The sequence below is a fragment of the Melozone crissalis genome, unplaced genomic scaffold (assembly GCF_028551555.1).
Source record: "Melozone crissalis strain CALT ecotype California unplaced genomic scaffold, PUWL_Pcris_2 ptg000081l_1, whole genome shotgun sequence".
Taxonomy (NCBI): domain Eukaryota; kingdom Metazoa; phylum Chordata; class Aves; order Passeriformes; family Passerellidae; genus Melozone; species Melozone crissalis.
The window spans coordinates 17,917,197-17,936,582 of record NW_026535858.1 but is presented as its reverse complement, the minus strand read 5'-3'; the positions used below and the strand labels follow the sequence as shown (position 1 = coordinate 17,936,582).

Genomic DNA, 19,386 nt, shown 5'->3' with positions numbered 1-19,386 from the left:
CCGCAGGTAAGAGCGGCCGCCCGCGGCTGTGCCCCTTCCTGTGGCTTCGGGCCTTTGCCGAGGCCTTGGGGACGGGGGAGCGTGCTGTCGGGAGGCTGTGCGTGCGCTGTGGGCGCTGCTAGCGAGCATTACAAACGCGGTGTATGGAATCACAGCGTGGTTTGGGGTGGAAGGGGTTTTAAAGATCGTGTCGTTCCAATCCCTCTGCTATGGACAGGGACACCTTCCACTAGGCGAGGGGGCTTAGAGCTCCAACCGGCCTGGCCTTGAATGTTTAATATATGACATGTTTACGACTTGTTTACGCGTACATATAGTGTTATTTGCTTTTCTGGAGGATGGACGTTCTGTAGGCAGTAAACGGTTACATTCCTGTTAAAAATTCGGAAAATAGTGTTGCAACTTGAGGAGCCTTGAGAACTTGGCGAAGTTTTTCTAAGAGAAGGTACAGCGTGCATATACTGGCCGTGAGCACAGTTAAGCAGCACCTAACGAAGGGCAGGTAGTAGTTAAAGTTATGAGTACCTTGTAATGAAATTTCTGTAGCTCTTATGTTGCTGCTAAGGTCAAAATGTCCCCTTCCTTATACTTTGTCACAGCTTTCTGACCACAAGCTTAGTTGCTGCCAGCATTGTGGAATGGACTTCCACTAGCAAATTAAACTTTAAATGCTGCCAATTAAAAGGCCTCATTTTGAGACAAACAAAAATGGAAGAACTGGATTTTAGAATCAACACTGAAATGTGTCTGCCACGTTTCTTGGTTTTAAAAGTATAAAAAAACCACTTCAAATCTAAAATACCTGGCTATTGCTAATCCTGTGGCAGTATGACCACTGGTAAGGAAATGAGAAAACACTCAACCCAAGGCTCTTCTCCAGAGTGTGAGAAACTTGAAATTGGTAGAATTTTCAGGCTTCATGTCACAAAAGCAGTGTACAAGTTACACAAACCTTTATGATAAGTGCCTTTCTCTTTGAAGTGGCCTAAGATTTTTAACATTGTTTTTTCATCTGTGATCCGCTTTTCCTTAAATAAATAAACAGTACACCAGAGTGGACTGGTCACCATAGCTCCAGGTAGATATTTTTTTCCCGCATCAGTAAAATTGATGCTTAGAACACAAATATCTCACAATTACTAAATTATATTGAACCAAAAAAAGGGTAAACATGCTTCTAATAGTGAACAGCCAAATAAAAATAACAGCACAGCCGAGTAAGAACCAGTCAAAAATACATTTTGAATTGCTGTTCAAAATGGTACAGAGAGGCACTACACAGATTGCAAATACAGAAAACTGCATTCTAGTAAAGGGAAGTGCTTTTACGTGTATTGTGGAACCAGTGGCTAAAGGAAACTAGGTCAGCAGTTTAAAAGGATTGGAAAAACCTCTTGGCTTTAATTCTGGATATTCATATTCATGGTGTTGATATCAGTGGAGAGTGGCAGCAGGTTTAAGAAGTAGTAAGCTCTCCATAGTTTATACAGGAGGTACAAACTGCAGGCAGGTAATTTCCTGTTGGCTGGAAATTTGGTAGGACAGAAGTATTCATTATTGATTGTTGTCCGCACTGTGTGTAAACTGATTTGTCCAAGGAGACAGTCTTGCTGCCCAAGAAGTTCCTGATAGGTTCAGTGCCAAGAAAAGGATATGTTTTAAAGATCAGTTTAGAGACACAAATTTAGTATCACTTTAGAGTGAACATGAACTGAAGTGTGGCAGCATATCTGAGTGTGGGAGCTTTTATGAAAACCTCTCATGAAGAAGTGTTCTGCACATACCTGAAGAAAGCTGTTTTTGTTATTGTACTTATGCTGGGTGTACTGATGGGTTGGAGCTGAACAAGAAGCAGGTTATATTGGATTTGTTCATAAAAAGAAACCACTGTGTCATCCAAGATGTGGAATTTGGGACAATTGATTACAGAGAGTAAAAGTGGTTTATGAATTGTGCAGATGGAGTTGAAGTTTTACATGAGTGGATATAAATGGGGCTGTGGTGAATGAGGGATGTTTAATCCAAGCTGTTTTCTCATAGGATATCCACTATTGGCTGAAGTGTAAATGAGCCTATAATACTATTCTCTCCCTTAAAATTTTAATCTTTTAAAACAGATTAGAATAAACTTTGCAAATCTGCGGAAGCTCAAGTGACTCAGTGGCACCAGCAAAAGATTGTCAAGTGTGAGCTGTTTTGTAGGATGGCTCTGTGCAGGATTTTTTGGTGGCTGGAGCCTGGATTTGAAGGCAAGGATTTCTTGAGGGCTGTTTACCAGTTGTACTACAGTGCAAATTATGCCCCGCTTAACTACCGTGGCTTGAGCTGGGATATTTTTAAGGGGATCAAGATAAGCCTATTGGTGTATACATGATATTTCATTGTAGACTTTTTTACTTTTGCAATGGAAATCTTTCTCGCAAACAGAACTGTGAGTTTGCATTGCAAGAGTTCTCTAATTGTACTAGATTTGCTCTCCAGCTGCCCCAAGCAGGGTTGCAAGGACAAAGCAACTGTGGGCACAGTGATGACTAGTGGGCAAGTAATTATTTATTATGAGCAATAATACATGTCTGTCACAGATTAGAGCCTCTTGTACTCAGAACTTTGCAAACATGGATTTCTCTGCCCTAAGGAGGTTTGTTGCCAAATAACTTAATTCTCATCTCTGGCAGCTTTAAATTTAAAATGCTCATTGTTCTGTTGCCCTACAGCCACGGCGGTAAACTACAGTGTTAGAGGAGAAGTTACACTTTGCTGCACTTGCACATCAGCTGCATTCACTGCAGTTGTGAGTCAGAACACACAGAGGGAGGACAGTGCCAGTTTTCAGGAGCTGACAGAGATGGTTTATCATATCAATGACGTTCATGAGTTTATTTTGAATTTGAGAGCAGTTTTATGTGTCCGACTGAAAGGTTTTGGGTTTGGTTTTGTTTTCTCTAGTTTGTTTTTTTCCTCTATGCAATCAGTAAATATCCATGAAAAGAAGAAATAATTTATTTACCTAATCTGATTTTTATTACGTGAAAAATCTGAAAAAATAAAGGATCTGAGCTAAGTATGAAGAAAAGGCCTTTTAGTGTTTAAGGAATATGCAAGAATTAACATGATGAGTGAATTGCAATATTTAGCAGAATGCTAAATCGCTTTTTGTCTTCTGTTTACATGTTACAAAATATTTCAATTACACCATTTTTATCCCAAACTTGCAGTTTTAATTCCAGTTGAAAATCACGTGCATGATGCTAACACTGAGCATTTTTCATTTCTGCTTAAGTGGTTTCTTATTACCATGTTGACAGATGCATGTAGCTTCTACTATGTTCACCATGTATCTTCAGCAAAATCTCTCATAGAGGTACTTATGGCCTAATTAGAGTGTACATCTTTCAGTGTGTCAGGGCTTTGCTGGGGGCAGAGAGGGGTGTGAGCAGGGAGGGAAGTTTGGTTTTGCTTTTTAAGCCAGCTGGCAATTGCTTTCTAAGGCTTGTGTTAAATTACCTCTAGATATATTAAAAGATTATTCATAAAAGCCACCTGAAAACTGACTACAGTTTGCTAGTGGTATTGTCCACAACCATCTGTATTCTGTTTGTTTTTATTTAAAATACAACCAAGTTAAATGCCATATGAAGGTATCTCAGATTAATAGCCACGTTAACACTACAGCAAACTGCTTTGATTGTCACTTGTGTAGTTGTTTTGATCAAGTCTGCAGAGGATGACATATTTTCTCTTTCTCCTTTTCATATTTGTGTCTTTTCTGTGGTTCATTAATAATGTCTGATATTTCCCTCCCTTTTTGCAGTTTGTATTACCTACTTTGGTTTATAGTATATCAATATGTTGACTGCAAAGAGAACAAGGTGTTCCTTGTGTTCTAAGCAGAAAATGCAGTCATCTTTCTGAATAAATGAAAATTTATTCAGAATTTTTCAGAAATTTCAGAATATTCAGAAATTTTGTACCTATGGAAACTAACATTTTTTTAAACAGACCTAAATGCAATGCATAAATTTTCTCATGAAAATTGTTTACTTTTGCAATCTAAAGTCCTTTTCTTCCTCAAATACATATTCTATGGGGTTTTCCCCCAAAAATTACATGGCAGCTCAGGGTTATTAAAAAGGAAGTTTGTTTCTGGTATGTTTGTGTTAGGAAGTTGTACAACATTTTTCATCAGTTTTTTTGCCTCTGTGTCCTTCATCAAAGTAGTCAATTTCTTTTTTTATTTTATGTTTATGGGTTATGGACCTTTCTTTGCATTCTCAAAATTTTAAAGTGTTACCATTGTAACACAACCACAGGTTATGTGTTATGCATCATAGGTCTTACTGCTTGATAATGAAAATTCTGTCTTATTTCCCATAGAATTCCCCATTGTTTGCCTTACTTACCTAGCTAGAATTTTTCATTACTTCTCTTATCTGAATATTTCTACTATCCTTAATTTTTAAAGTGAGAACTCAGTGCCAAATAAAATCTGGTTGAAAGTCAATAAATTCAAATAAGAAAATCTGTCTAATTAACATTGTCTTCAGGGACTGACTTAAGTTTTTGCTTATTCAAAATACAAAAATAAACACTTGAAGAACTTTGAGGAAAATTTTGTTTGTTATTTAATAACTGAAACATAACTACTGACGGCAGTATAGGTTTTGGGTGTATGTTTACAGAGTCATGGAGTTCCCTGCTGTCTTTGGCTTTGTCATTGTGCAGGTGTGAGTACACAACCCATATGTTGATTTTGGCAGAAACAGTTTTGTGGAGTTTCTAGTATACACTTTTTTAATGTAGTTTGCTCAAAATTATTTTAGGCTGTTGACTTGCCTCATTGTTGGTATGTATATCCTGCTTAATTAGTTATGCTGAAACAACAGTATAGCTAATAATAACTAATAACAGAAGTCTCTACACAGCAGGAGTAGGAACTTGCTAGTTCCTGTTGAAGTGAACAGAAAACACAAGTTTAATAATTTCTTCCCTCTCCCCACGCAGAAGCAGCAGACTTATCAGTGAAGGGTTCTTTACACAGGCTAAAGGGCAGCCTTCTTCCATTGAAGTTCCATTGTTGGAGTTTAAGATTTTTCCTTTTCTTTCTTTTGTCTTTCTCTCATGGAATTTTGTCCCATTTGTTGTAAGAGACGATAACAACCGATACTTATGAGAGACAAAAGAAATGGCCAAGGTGGGGGAAGGATGCGGCTGGCTACTCTCTTACCTGAGGGGCTTTTTCTTGGGAAGGGCGGAGATATGGTGAGATTCTGGCTGGGCCGTGAGGGGCTGGGCTTCACCCTGGCTCTCTCTCTCTCTCTCGGCATCGGAGGAGGGACAGAGGAACAGTCGGTGTGTGGTCGCTGCCCGGAGGATTTGCTGCCACTACAGAGCTTTTGTCCTCCCACTGCTTCTCCTACTGCAGGTGAGCCTTTGCTCGTAAGAGCAGCTGCTGATGAACACTGGGACCTAATTAACACCCGATCCGGCTGGAAAGGACCTTCACAATCTACTGGGGTAGCTCAGGGGAAAACCCGGGACCCGACCCTCTCCCCCTTCCCGGAGGGCGCGTCTCCCCGGCTGCGTGCGGGGCTGCTGCTGCCCAGACTCTCTCAGTGTTTTCTGACACTGCCTCGGGCTTTTTTTGCTCCACTCTTACCTAGCACCCCGTGTCCACCCGACCCCCCGAAGCTCCTGCTAAAGCTGCTGGAGTTTCCGTTACATTTTCTTTTGCCCCCGGGTGTGCCTGCCTCTACAGTCCCAGGCGCCGCTCCGAGGTTCCTGCTGCAGCCCACCTCGCCATCCAGCCCGCCCGCCATTACCACGTGAGGGAAACGCGGCTGAGCTTCCATGCCCGGCCGGAAGCCACCAGCGCCCCTGGCGGCTGTGGCCGGAACTGCACTGAAGGGAAAGTGCCCGGCAGCCGAGAGAGGCTGCGGCTGGGTTTGTGGTTGTTTCGGGTTTTTGTGTTCTGCCATTGTTGTTTTTGTTTGCCTTCTTATCCACATACATACTAGTAAAGGTCTATTATTCCTTTCCCATATCTTTGCCTGACATCCCCTTAATTTCAAATTTATAATAATTTGGAGGGAAGTGGGTCATATTTTTCCATTTTAAGGGAGGTTCCTGCCTTCCTTAGCAGACACCTGCCTTTCAAGCCAAGACAGATTTTTCCCTTTCCTGGCTAATCGTGTCGAGTAAATATTCAGTAAATATGAGGATAAACGTAATTTTTTTTGGTTCATGAGACAGCAATGATAACAAAATGTATTTCAGACTGTATTTGTTATCTTTTCCTTCTATGTTCCTATTCTTCTGTCTTATTCCTTAATTCTACCTTGGTATACTGAAAAGAATTTCAAATATGTGACTGCTTATCCTTGTAAACCAGCTCCAGTTAATTTTGGTAACACATACTTGCTATAGACTTTTGTTAGTTCTCCTTTTTATTCTTGCTGGTGCTGGATCCACTGATTAAGGGAGAGAGAGAAGTTGGAATTTATCACTGTGTTCATGCCTGCCTGTCAAATCAAGACCATAGTAGGATAAGTATTGCAGTGATGGAAAGATCTGTAAGTGATTGTTGGATTGGATTACCCTTCTCCCTGTTTGTGTAAGTGTAGGTAACATGTTGACAGACACCTTCTAACCAAACTTGGCTGTACTAACAACCAGGAAAATATCGTTTCTTTTGTAGTTTTGAGGGGTTTTTAATGCTGTATTATATGACCAAAAGTTAATAACAAACATTGTTTCTGAACCCTTTTAATCAACCTAACATGGCAGATTATAAAGCAGGTGGTCAGGAGAGTAGAACGAAACACAAGAAGTGTTATTGTCAGAAATAATTGTATTGGTATGTTGCCTTTCTGTGGGCAGCATCTTGTGGATCCAGCTCAGCTTTCTTCCTTGGGTCTGCCACAGCTGACACAAGTAATACTTATGTGTTTGGTGTGTGGGTTACATGCTGGGGTGGGGAGGGGACCTTTAGCATGGTTGGCATTGTGATTCTGTACTCAGTGTGAAAACCAGCTCTGAGCAGGATGAGCAGTCATGCAGCTGAGTAGGATTATAATTCTTAACTGTGCAAACAATAGCAGTGCAACTGGGCTTGTTAACTGCCTGATCATATTTCTGAAATCACGTGGTGTGGTTAAAACTGAAGTTGCAGGCAAGCTTGAGTAGCTTCACACCATTTTTTCTCCCAATCGTCTTCTTTTTTGACCTCCAAGAGACAATATAAGTAAAATTAAACCTCTCTCACACATCCCAGGCTCTTGCCAGGGAAAGATCAAATCGTTATCTAAAACAAACTGCAGTGATGTGACAGCTCTTTGCTGTTTGTACCGACTGTGTGGCTTGGTGTTCATAGATAAAGTGCAGTCTCTTTGATTTCTGTTCCCTCCCTCTGTACTCAGCACCTGGAGGGTGGGATTATCACGCTGAGTCTAAGAAAAGACTGCAGTGATCCAGGTGCTCCCACCTTTCTTGATTCAGCTCACCAAATAGGCAGGGAAATTACATATTTCTTCTCTTTTTTCCTTAGAACATTCAAAAAGTTGTTGCTCAGTAGATGTTGTAGAAAATAACATAGCTCTAAGTAGCATTAACTCCCCAAGATATAATCCCTGATTTATGATATGAGAGGAATTAAAGATACTGATTATAAACTAGCAGGCAGATGGCTTGGCAGTAGCCATACCATGGTACTGTGAATTCTGGGAGCAAAAAAGGGTGCTTTGGGATTTTTCACATCTTATTTCCTAGTTGCACTGATGTGTTGACAAGATTGGAAGAGTATTCTGAAATCCCAAAATCAACTCAACTTTGTTACAGGTAGAGTTATATTGGGGATTTTTTGGATCTACTCCTAAATGAACTGACCATGACATAACTAGTGCTGAAGTAATGTCTCTTCCTAAGACAGACTGTATCCCCATTGGTTTGGTTTGTAGTTTGGGGGTTTATTTTGTTAGTTAGATAGTTTTGGTTTTGTTTTTCCTGGTGTCCTGCGTGCTGCTTGGTGTAGCTCTTTATATAGTGTGATTTATAGAACACCTCTTTTAAACATGCAAATAATTTCTTTCTATCACAGATTATAAAAGCTAAATACTGTTTTAGGACCGTTGCAAATATAGGCACTAAAGTCGTGTGAATTGTAATGCTCCGTCATGCCATTTTGTACAGGAGTTAGGAGATATCCCTGAAATTGCAGAACCTTTTACAGTGTTGCTGCTGATATTATCTGCAAGAACTCTTCACATGTAGGCATTTCTTGTAACGAATCAATGCTAATGCTTTGTGTTGTAAATTGCAGTCTTTTAAGTACCTACAGTCTGTAGGTACTTAAAGAAAAGGATTATTATTTTTGTTTCCACTTTCCAGATGGAAATGTCACAAGATGATAATAACATGGAAGAATACCCCACTGAAATTCATGATTATCTCACAGCATTTGAAAAGTCCCTTGGTTCTGTAGATGAGATGCTGAAGACAATGATGTCAGTTTCTAGGAGTGAGCTTTTGCAAAAGGTAACTTATCTTCCTTTTGAAACTCTTGTTAATACACAAATACTTGAGAGCCTGAACTGAAATAAAAGGTTCTGTTAGGCCAGCCACTGAGAAATAAAAAAATGACACTCCTAAGCTTGACACTTACTGTTAAGTCCTTACATTTCTAAGAAATCCAGATGGTCTTACAAGCTCAACAATGCAACACATGTTCTTCCAAGCTGATAAGTGATAACTTTACCAGTGAGACATTTAGCTCAGGGACATTATAGCTTATTCCTGGCCTTTCTTAAGATGCTCATCCATAATGGAGAGGTCACTCAAATTTTTTGATTGAGACTTCTTCACAGCAAACTGAATGGAACTGGTGTACCCAGCAGGATGTGAAGGTGAACTGGCAGAAGTGAAAATTGATCTGATTCCAGAAGTCTAGACTTGCAGAACCTGAGCTGTCTCCTCTAGCTATGCTATAAGTCTGCAAAATGTGGCTTTTTATTAGAGCAAGGTAGTGCCTGAGAATTTCATATAAGGATCTCTGTCTTACAACATTTTCAACCTAATGTGTAATTTATTTCTGTAGGGCAACAAAAAGGCAACACATGAGGGAACTTCTTTATCCTGTGAGGATTTCTTACACAAATAAATTATGAAGAAAATGGTCATGACAACACAGATCTTTTGACAGTATCCATGTTAGAACTAGTGAGCTCTACAATGATATTATCAGAGTTTCTGGAAGTCGTGTAGCACTAAAATAATAAATTGACTTAGACAGTTAAGGGAAACAAAAACCCTTTCATTACCTTTATCCTTCCTTTGCTTTATTTCCATAAGTATTCTGGCATGCATTGAAGACACAGTCTGCCATGTGTCATGTTAACATTCATTGATTGTATATTGATGTTTGTGTTTCAGCAACTTTTAAACTTTTTTTTCCCTTCCATTGATAGCAACAACTATTTTGAATTAAGTTTCTGTGGAAAAAACAGGGACTTAATTTCTGATTATGGGAGCAGTAGTCTTAAGAGCTACATGCTAAGGGATTGTGCTTTTGGTGTATGGGACTGTGGCATTTAACTTCAGACTGGGAGGATTACATGAATACTTGGAGAGGAGAGAATGAATGGTCCTGTGATGGCATGGAAATAAGGCATAAACACAGTCTCAGTGAGCTTGTGATGCAAAAACGTGCTCCTTCAATGTGTATTTTATTAATACATTTGCAATTATAAAATGTCCACATTATCACAATCTGTGCATATCTTGCTTAAAAATCTTCAAATATAATGGGTTTTTTTTCATTCTAGTTAGATCCTCTTGAGCAAGCAAAGCTGGATCTGGTTTCGGTGTACACATTAAATTCTATGTTCTGGGGTAAGTATGTGGTATAAAGAAAAACATAGTATTTATGATTAGCATTCAAACATCTAGACAGCCACAAACACTAAATAATCATATCTCATAGCCAAATAATTAAAAACCCTGAGGACCCACATTATTGCCATCCATAGGGTAAATGATGTTGAAATTTTGAATCAAAAATCTATATTTAGAAAAGCTAATTTTGTATGTGCGTGAGTATGTTTCTGGTTCCTTTGTGGCAGCCTTTTCTGTTCTTTAAAGGACTGAAAGTTTAACCATTTTAGTTGTTAAATTTTAACCATTTTAGTTGTTGGGGGTATTTTAGCTGCAATATTTATTAATAATAGTTTGTCAGATACTTAATGACACTGTTAACAATTCTTATTAATGATTTTTTTTATGTAGAAGTCTTGGTTTTCCTATGTGACTGCTTGGTAGGGTCTTCAGTCATAGATAGCTTTCAGTTTCAAAACAAGCTTGTTTTTTTTTCTTGTAGTATACTTGGCTACCCAGGGAATCAATCCAAAGGAACATCCAGTGAAACAAGAGCTGGTGAGTTGCTTACACTGCATGTGTCCTGCCTGTGTAGGATGGTTAGCCCAAATGGAAGTTTAAAAATGTTTATATCTACATTTAAAAATGATGCAGTGCTCTAAGAGCGTGCATGTGCTGCGTGGTGTTACATAACTACTTCTATGCCCTGCTGGGCTCCTTAAATTAAGAAAGTAAATTTGTTTGCTCTTAATCAGTACTGTTTAAAGTAACGTTGTAAGTCTGCTGAAATTAGAAAAGGATGATGAATGATATCATCTTATCTTTTCTTTTTTTCCACCTTTGGTCGAGAATTGGATTCTGTGCAGAGCAGCTTTTCACTTGTATCTGTTAAATGGAAAAGTGTTACAGGCCTGATAATAATTTATAACTTCCAGTATGGCATTTTTTTTCTTATAAATACTTGGAATCATGTTAATCTCTGAGGCTGCCTTTTCCTACTTTTGTATGACTCTAAAAGTACAGTGTGGTTGATTTACTAGCAAAGACGGGAAAGTGCCCCCCTCCCCCTTCCAAGCCCTCCAATAATTCATTTTCTCAGCAGTAAAGAATCCAGTTCTGCAACAAAGCTAAAAGCTTTTTTGGCACCAGTTGTATGTGTATTGTCCAGTAATTCTGCATTAGTGACATATTTACGACCTATAATAAATCTTTAGTTTTGTCTTCATATTCCATTTAGATGCATGACTACAGCATCAAAAGCCAGCTATCTTGAAAATTCTGCTGACTTAAAAACCTGAATCATTTAGCCTGAAGAAAAAACAGAAATCAAAACTTCTCACTACTCATTTTAATTCCTGAATAAATGAAAATATTAAATCTCAGCAGATGTAAAATAGTTAGCTTAAATGTAATCCTTACGTTACCAGTGGAATGGGAGAGAGGACTAGAAATGCGGAAAGCTGGCCTGAATAACAAGAATACTTCTATTTTAAAATTTGTGACGTTTTCAGTAGTCTAGACTGTATCATATTAAAAAATGCATCAGTTAATACTTTGTGAGCTTTGTGTCAGTTTTTTGTTCCTCCTATATTATGTAGTGTTTGAATGTCGTGTTAATTTAGTGATATTCCAACTTTTATCTCTTCTGCTGTGGGTATTTTATGTTTGTATTTTGCTTCACAACTGCTGTTTTAGCTCTGAAGAAAGATTGAATATTTTCATAGCCTAGTTTGTTACTCAGGTCTCTTTTCCCTTTGCAAGTATGAAGATTGAATGAATGCACATTTCTTCCTTCCAAAGACATTGTGATATTCTTATTCATGTGGAAAGGGAATTAAAAAAGACTGTTCGGTCATGATTATTTTGTTTGCAGAATTGCTGTCCTTGTGCACATACAGGTATTCAAACTGTATTACTAAAACTCACACTCAGGCTATCAGAATTAATTTCTTTTGTCAAGTTGACATTTTCCAACTCCTTTTTCCCATGTTAATGCATGTAGGTTTGCCATCTGTTCTCATTAGCCATCTCAGTCACCAAAGAAATATTATGTCTGATCATGATTTCAGACCCTGTAAAGCCCTCCTTGTTAAAGCTGTGTTTTTGATACAGAAGGAGTGGCCAAGTTTGACAGTTGCTTAAAATGATCACTGAAGAGTTGAAAATCAGTTCTGTAGTGTAAGTCTTGTAACTTTTGTTCCAGATTCAAAGAGGTGGCAATGGCTGTGAGAAATGTGAAAAATATCAAAATTTATTTTGGCAATATCCACACATGTTCTGTTAATCCACATTCATAATGCAGGTATCAGAACACTACGTATATGTGCGTATATATATTACTGTTGTTTGTATGACCATAACATCCAAAGGCCCTACAGTTAAAGGCTATATTAGGCTAAATATGTAGATTTGAAATCTGTAAACCAAATTGTTAAATATTTTGCAGAGTTACTGTAAGTGTACTCGCTCATCAGTGAAGAGAAGCAGGCACTTATCAGAGGGGGATTCCCATCTTAAAGCTGCTTACTACCCTCTCAAAGTAATTTTCTTTATTTGTTGCAGGAGCAGATGAGGATGAGTAGGCGCATAAATGAGATTGTTAAGCTGGGAGGGTATACTTCTGTGGGGCTGAGTCCAAGTTGTGGTTTGGTCAAAAAAACCCCCCATAAACACCAAATAACTGATAGGCTAATATATGTCATATAGGCATGCCCTTTTCCCTGGAAATAGCCTGTATTGTTATTTATGGCCATAAAATGAACTTTGGATATGGCTGGAAATTCATCAGGTTGCCCTAAATAAGTTCTTTTATAAGACATCTTGACCATTTCAGGAACTTAAACCTTAAACTTCTGGGGTACAGGCATGTGTGATGCTTGTACCATCTTTGATTTTGTGTAAGATGCCTTTTTCCTTTTTAGCTTTGCTTGGACTTGCTGATTTTTTTTTTTTTTTGTGGACAGAAGAGATAATGCATCCATAAATGTCAAATACCTAAATATTATTTTGGCATCTTTATGTAGGTCAAACTCCAAACTGAGTTAATTATTTTATTTTCTAACTTTGCTTGCAAGGACAGTTCCCATCTCTCTGCAAATTAGATGCAGAGACTGCATCTCTGTAGGACTTTGTGTTCCTGTTATAGCGGGTGTCATGCAGATGGTGGGGTAGGTTCCTGTGATGGAAAACATGCTTAAGGAAAGTCTCAAGTTTGCAAAGGGCTTGTTATATTTATTTCAGTAATACTATTCTTCTAGGTATTATAGTTCTAGAAGTGTGCAGTGTGGAGAACTTCTACTCATTGATTCATTTTAGCAGCAATCTTGGGAGAATGGTTTGAAATACTTTTCCTTTTTTTTTCTCCCTAGGAGAGAATAAGAACATACATGAACAAGGTCAAAGAAATAGCAGACAAGAAAAAGGCATCCAAACTCGATAAAGGAGCTGCTTCTAGATTTGTAAAAAATGCACTCTGGGAACCAAAGGCAGAAAATGAACATACTTTCAAAACTCCTGCTAAAGGAAAAAAGAGACAAAGGGACTAAATCTTTTTTTCCCCTCATAAGAATTGTGGACACCTAAAACTTACTTGGAAATGTTTTGCATACTGCATGCATCTCACAGAAGGGCTGTATAACAGATTAATTTATACTTACAAATTTTACAGGATTGTATTTTGTCCAGAACATTTGTCACTGCGGTGATCACATTTAATGTGTATCTAAAAGTGCCATTTGATGCACATTGGACATTTCATTACTCACATGATAATAACCTGACATATACTTGCTGGTAATAAATACTAGTGATGTTTTGTTTATAATGCCTATGAATTCAGTTTTTTAAGTGATTTATTGACGCTTTTTTATATGTCCTCAGTCTCCTCAATATTAAAAAGTTTCAAACACTGCTATCCAGTCTGTGGTGTTTACAAAGAGCATTGTGTGAAATGCCTTCTTTTTAGAGTTTTTAAGGTTTATTCACTGTATTAAACTCTTTTCAACTTGAAGGTGTGCCATATTTCCTTACTTCTGTTGCCTCTGAGAAAGCAGGGCTTTAGGGCCACAAGCAAACACCCTGGATTCTCCTCTAAGCCCCTGTGTCTAGTCAGTGGAAAAGTTACATATCCACTAAGGCAGTTTGTGGGGTCCAAAGGAAAGGAACAGGATGGGATTGGCTATTAGGGAACAGCACTTGCAGGAGCTTGATGGAATTTTGGCTGCAGTGCTCCTCCCTTAGTGCTAATGCTGGGAGAAATGTGCTCTGGGGTGGTAAGAGTGTGGCCATCTATTGGTGTTTCTCAAGTCTTCATTAGGGAAAGCATCCTCTGGTGCAATAAAAACTACTGCTCCATCTTGGAAATACTGTATTTTTTCTCAAAATGTGAAGATTAGTTGTTTAGGAAGGGTGGGTGTTAGGTGGGTTCAGTTTTCAGTATGCTGCAATGCAAAGCTCAATTATCTGCCCAAAAGCTATTTAACAATTAGCAAGGAATTAACAATTACAAAGGAAAAATAGAAGATTTAGCTCAAAAAATGCAGTATGGGTAGCAGTTCATTCAAATGTTTGGGAAATGTTGTTAGTATAAAATGATAACAAAGCTCTGGTATTGCAAGCTGAATGATGTTCAGTGGATGGTTGTTGTCCTTGGCATTGCACTGCAGGCAATGCAGAGTGTGAATTAAACTGAATTAGGTCTTAGAATGAAGGTTGAAGGTTTTTCCCTAATTGTTATCTAAAAATACACATTTGAAAGGAAAAAATCAATGCATTGACAAGTTTATTAAACTCATTACATGTCTAGAAACTTTTTTAGTGACTGGTAAGAATTTACATATTTTTGTTTACAATAAGCTCTTCAGGTAAATAGCAATGCCTTCAATCCATCTAACAAGAGAACTATTTAGATGTGGAGATGTGGGTACCTAACCTTGCTGCCTCAAATCCACAGGACTGCTTATGTGAGTATACATGTCAAAAGCCTGTAAAAACCTAAAATGATGGTGCTTTGTTTCTTCAGGTTAATGTCATGGTTGTGTCAAATGAAGGAGCTATTGGACTTGAGAGTCCGAAAAAATAGGAGAGTTGGGAGAGTTGTGTTTTGGTTTTTTGTTTTTGTTTGGTTTTTTGTTTTTGTTTGTTTTGTTTTGTTGTTTTGTTTTGTTTTTTTTTTAGTTAAGGTTTAAAATTTGAAAGACCCAAAGTGTGTCCTTGACCAAAAATAATACATTTATGTGAAGCAGTTCTTCTAAATGGGTCTGGATGGTATTTGCTTGGAAGGCTGTGTGCCCTGTCTTGTACCCCTTTCAATCTGACACTGCAGATGGCAGTGTTAGACGGTTTTAAATAGACTTAGGGACTAGGTGTGAGTGTTGAGGTCTGCATGAGGTTCAAAATGTTAATTACAAACCCACTGATCTAAAAAAAGAAAAAAGGGCAGGTGTTCTTTGGACTAGTGGGGAAGACGATTGGAGGATAGTAGTGGTCTGAAGTAGCACAAACCAGAGCACTTTAATATAGAAATTTTCTATATTATCTTCTGCTTTGAGAGGCATTGTCTTTAGGAAATGAGCAGCTCAGCTTGTACTTATGTGCAGTGCTGTTAATTAAAGGGGGATTGGAGAACGTTTCCATTACATTATTTTCCTCTTAAGCTTCAATTATAGGTTTTGTTTTAAAAGGATAATTTCTGAAAAGGATCATAATTCATTGTCCTGTAAAGTACACAGGTTTCATTGGTAAATATTTAAACAAGAGTAATGCAAGGCTATTAGCTGAGACTTACTGAGGTAGAAGTCCATCTGGCATAATTAATTATATGCAGGTATTTGACATTTGTAATAGGACAGTTTAAATAGATATAGCATGTGCAATTTTGTAATTTTTTTTTTTAATTACATCATTCAGTACAGCTGTTAATGGTGTGGATTGCAGCTTTGGTTTTTAGACACAACACAGACAAATACCCTACAGATGAAGAATCCTCACCCTGTGCTTATTATTCATGAACAGCCATATTTGAAAGAAACTTGAAATCATGATTATGAATGCTAAGTGGTTTTTATATCATTGAAGTGATTACTTTGTTAAAGATTTTGTTTTGATTCAGACATTTAATGAGTTCTTGGAACTTTTCTTTCTTTGCATCAAGGAAGTGGTGAGGTTGGTGAGGGCATATGAAGTTAGCAGCTGGGACTAGAATTTGGTGTCAGGTCACATGAGGAATTTTCCAAGTTCGCAAAAATATATTTCAGAAGAGATGTGAAAATGCAGCTCCGGGTGTTAAATCCCACTTGTGTTAGTGGCAAATAATTACATAAAAATTGCAATGTGGCATTAACTGTCCTAGCAATTAAGGAGATTTTTACTGTAACAAAATGAGTATCTGACATGAGAAACGAGTTGTTCTCTGAGCTGTGTGAAGTTTCCACAGATCTACTCCTAGAAAACATTTCTCTGACAGAGTTTACTGTGGCTGTGAACAAAGGGGGAATTTTCCTAGGGCTTCAATTTCCAGCCTTAAAAGTGCTTGCCATATGACTTGGGAAGTCAGCATATCAATGAGCCTCATTTCTACTCCTTCAGTATTTTAATTCCTGGAGAGCTGCATTCCTAAGAGTTTCCTGGAGAGCTGCATTCCTAAGATTTTTATTAAATAATCTTATTTTTCCTGGCTTTGAAAATCAGTGCTAGCATAGAGCTTTGTCAAAAACTGTCAGTGTTGCAGTTATATTGAAAATCTCCTCAAACATATTTATCTGGAATAATAAAAGCTAAGCAAACAAAATTCTTTCAGGATTAGGAACTTTCTTGGGTTTAAGAGGGTAGACTGCTACTCAGTTTTTAACTGCAGGGCTGGGAATATTACAAATGTAAAGGGAAATCCTAGTTTTCATAGTAAACTACATACATTGCCCAGGAAGTGATGGTGACCTGTTTCTGCAGCACTAGAGGGAGAGACCTTGGTTACCTGGATCAAGATTTGTATCAGCTTTTGGGAGTCATCCACAGGAAACTCTAGTGTGTAACTGGAAACATGGGTAGAGTTGCATTGGTAGAAGTGGCTCCTGTGGCACGAGATTTCCAACTTAGAAGTGGCAAAATAATTGAAAGTCGTTGCACCCCAAATGTACACGTTACTAGTTTCTCATAAACTGAGATGTAAAGATGTCAAAACAGGGCATTATTAGTTTATGTTATTATTTCTCTTTCTTAGACATTCACTTGCTAGTGACTAAAAAAAAATCAGTTACAGGAAATAAATACAATTTGTCATTTTAGAATCACACATGATACATATTTGTTAAAAAATGCATGTATGTTCTGCGGTGGGACAGTGTAATTTTCTTTCTCCAAATCTGCTTTGAGTAGTATTTCTTACACAAAGTTTCAGAAAGTCCACATGAATGCTTTTGTTTTGTAGAGCACTCTTAGCATCTTAGCATTTGTGATTGTTTGGGGTTTTTTTTCTTCAATTTCTGCTTTCCAGTGGGATACACTTGTAATATTTCATTGATAAAACGAACAGTGTGTCTTTTTGCTGACTTTTAACCTTTCCTGTAGCAGAAGATTGCAGATGTATGGAATATTTAGTGCTGGTGATCTAAGAAGGAGACCTTGAACTGCACCATTTTCATCAGCTATACCAAAGGGGAAAGAGCAAAAGCTTGTTTTTATTACTAAGCTGAGTGAATATGGCATGGAAATATTGTAATGGCAAGGTATCAATTTGTGAAGTGATATATTTCAGAAGGGATAGTAAATTTGATGTGAATAAAAAGTTTTATAAATGGAACATTTAAGAGGCTATCTTTTGCTTTTCAGTGTAGGGTTGCCTTGACATGTATCATTTCAATTTGGCAGCTCCAGCAAATTGATGAAAGTAATTCAGTATGATAATTCAGTATTGCCAAGAGGCTTCTTCTGAGTCTAGTATGGACACATTCCATGGACAAATTTAAAGTCTAAGTGATAGAAAATGGATTTAATTCGGCTCTATATTGTTCCAACTTTACATCAAGACTGTCTTGGTGCCAAAGGTACCTAGAGAGCATATCCAAAGAGTACATGAACGACAAACTAATTGTTAAGTGATGGATCACCTCCAATTTATGGTGCTATATCTTGCATAACAATGATCCAGAACAGACAGGAAGGAAATAAAACTCAAATGTGGTTGCAAATGTACCTTGTTAGAGCACTAATTCTAGGGGTAAGTTCTTAGCTGCAGTTTGGCAGCAGAGTCTGTTATTAAAGTAAATGAGCAACTGCTGAATACTGCAAGTGAAAAATTAGTCTTTGATATTCTCTCCCATGGTGTGGATATTTCTGTGAATATGGTGTAGCATTTGTTTTCTAGAATGCTTTTTTTCCTTGTCACCTGAGTGCTTTTTGCCCCCATGGGAACAAATAAGTCATTGTTTAAAGTAACAAAATTTCTGTCTCCATTATTGAAAGGTGAGAAGGAGAAATGCCTACTAACAAACCCTGACAAGTTCGATAGCATAAGCAATTTTTTTAATTTGTTGCGCTGGGCTGACAGACCTACTCCCCAACTCAGACACAAGACAAAACATTTTCTCCTGTGAAGTTTCCGTGGAGAGAGCAATTCCTTAAGGCAGTTAATCATATGGTGTGCTGCTGTCTGAGGATGTACACTTTACACATTCACCTGTGTTATAGATCACTTGGTTGTCTGGAAGTTCAGTGTTCAACAATACAAAGTATGTGTACTGAAATGCTATTGTTGGAGACACTGTATAACATCACAAGCTTAATTCTGTTTGCTATAAGTCAGTTTAGCTCTTGATTTCATTAAGGTCACAGTAGCAAAAATCCAGTACAAAAGAACTGAGAATTTGGATTTATGTAGGTATGAATGTCTTTGTATAACAAAACCAGCACTAAGATATTTACTTTCAGTGAAATTGATTTGTCTGTTAAACTCCCTCCCTGCTTTGACAGTATTTGTTAAGCTTTGTTTACCTTTAAGTGTATACAGGGCTTACTATTCGTACTCCTACACAGTGCCTCAACTTATTATGATAATATGTTCCCAGATGTCTGTAATTTTGCCAGCTTTTAACTCCTTGTATTGGACTTTTTCATGTTTGGTCTCTGCCATGAGTGAATTCCCCAAAAGCCAGGAAGGTTGAGTAGTTCTTACAGTTGCTGAAGAGCATGGTACGTAAAGTGCAGGCCACATTGGAATGTCAGCTTAAAACTTCCAACTAAGTTTTTCTAAAGATTGTAACTCTCCTTCACTGAGGTGAAAATTCGAAATGCGTTGTTTGGAGATTAAAAAGAAAAGTTATCTTAGTGAAAATTTATCCAAATAAGGGCTCTGGGGAACCTCACAAACTGCTTGGTAGGTGCTGGCCCTTAGTCTGCTCATGTTCTGGTTTTGCCATGCGCGAGAAGTTCATGGCACAGTTCTGAAGCCACAAATTGCTGAGGGAGGAATATGGGTCTGAAAATTAAAGTTCACTATATCTCAAATGATGACAGGGCTCTGTAATATAG

At 37.9% G+C, this 19,386-nt stretch overlaps 1 protein-coding gene across 1 annotated transcript; it reads left to right on the top strand.

The window, feature by feature from the left end:
- On the top strand, positions 1-13,777 carry C1D (C1D nuclear receptor corepressor). The gene is made up of 5 exons (XM_054290316.1): positions 1-6; positions 8,383-8,529; positions 9,816-9,882; positions 10,367-10,422; positions 13,233-13,777. Exons 2-5 carry the CDS (start codon positions 8,383-8,385, stop codon positions 13,407-13,409), a joined length of 447 nt encoding a protein of 148 aa, XP_054146291.1. The 5' UTR covers positions 1-6; the 3' UTR covers positions 13,410-13,777.
- Positions 13,778-19,386: the final 5,609 nt, after the last annotated feature.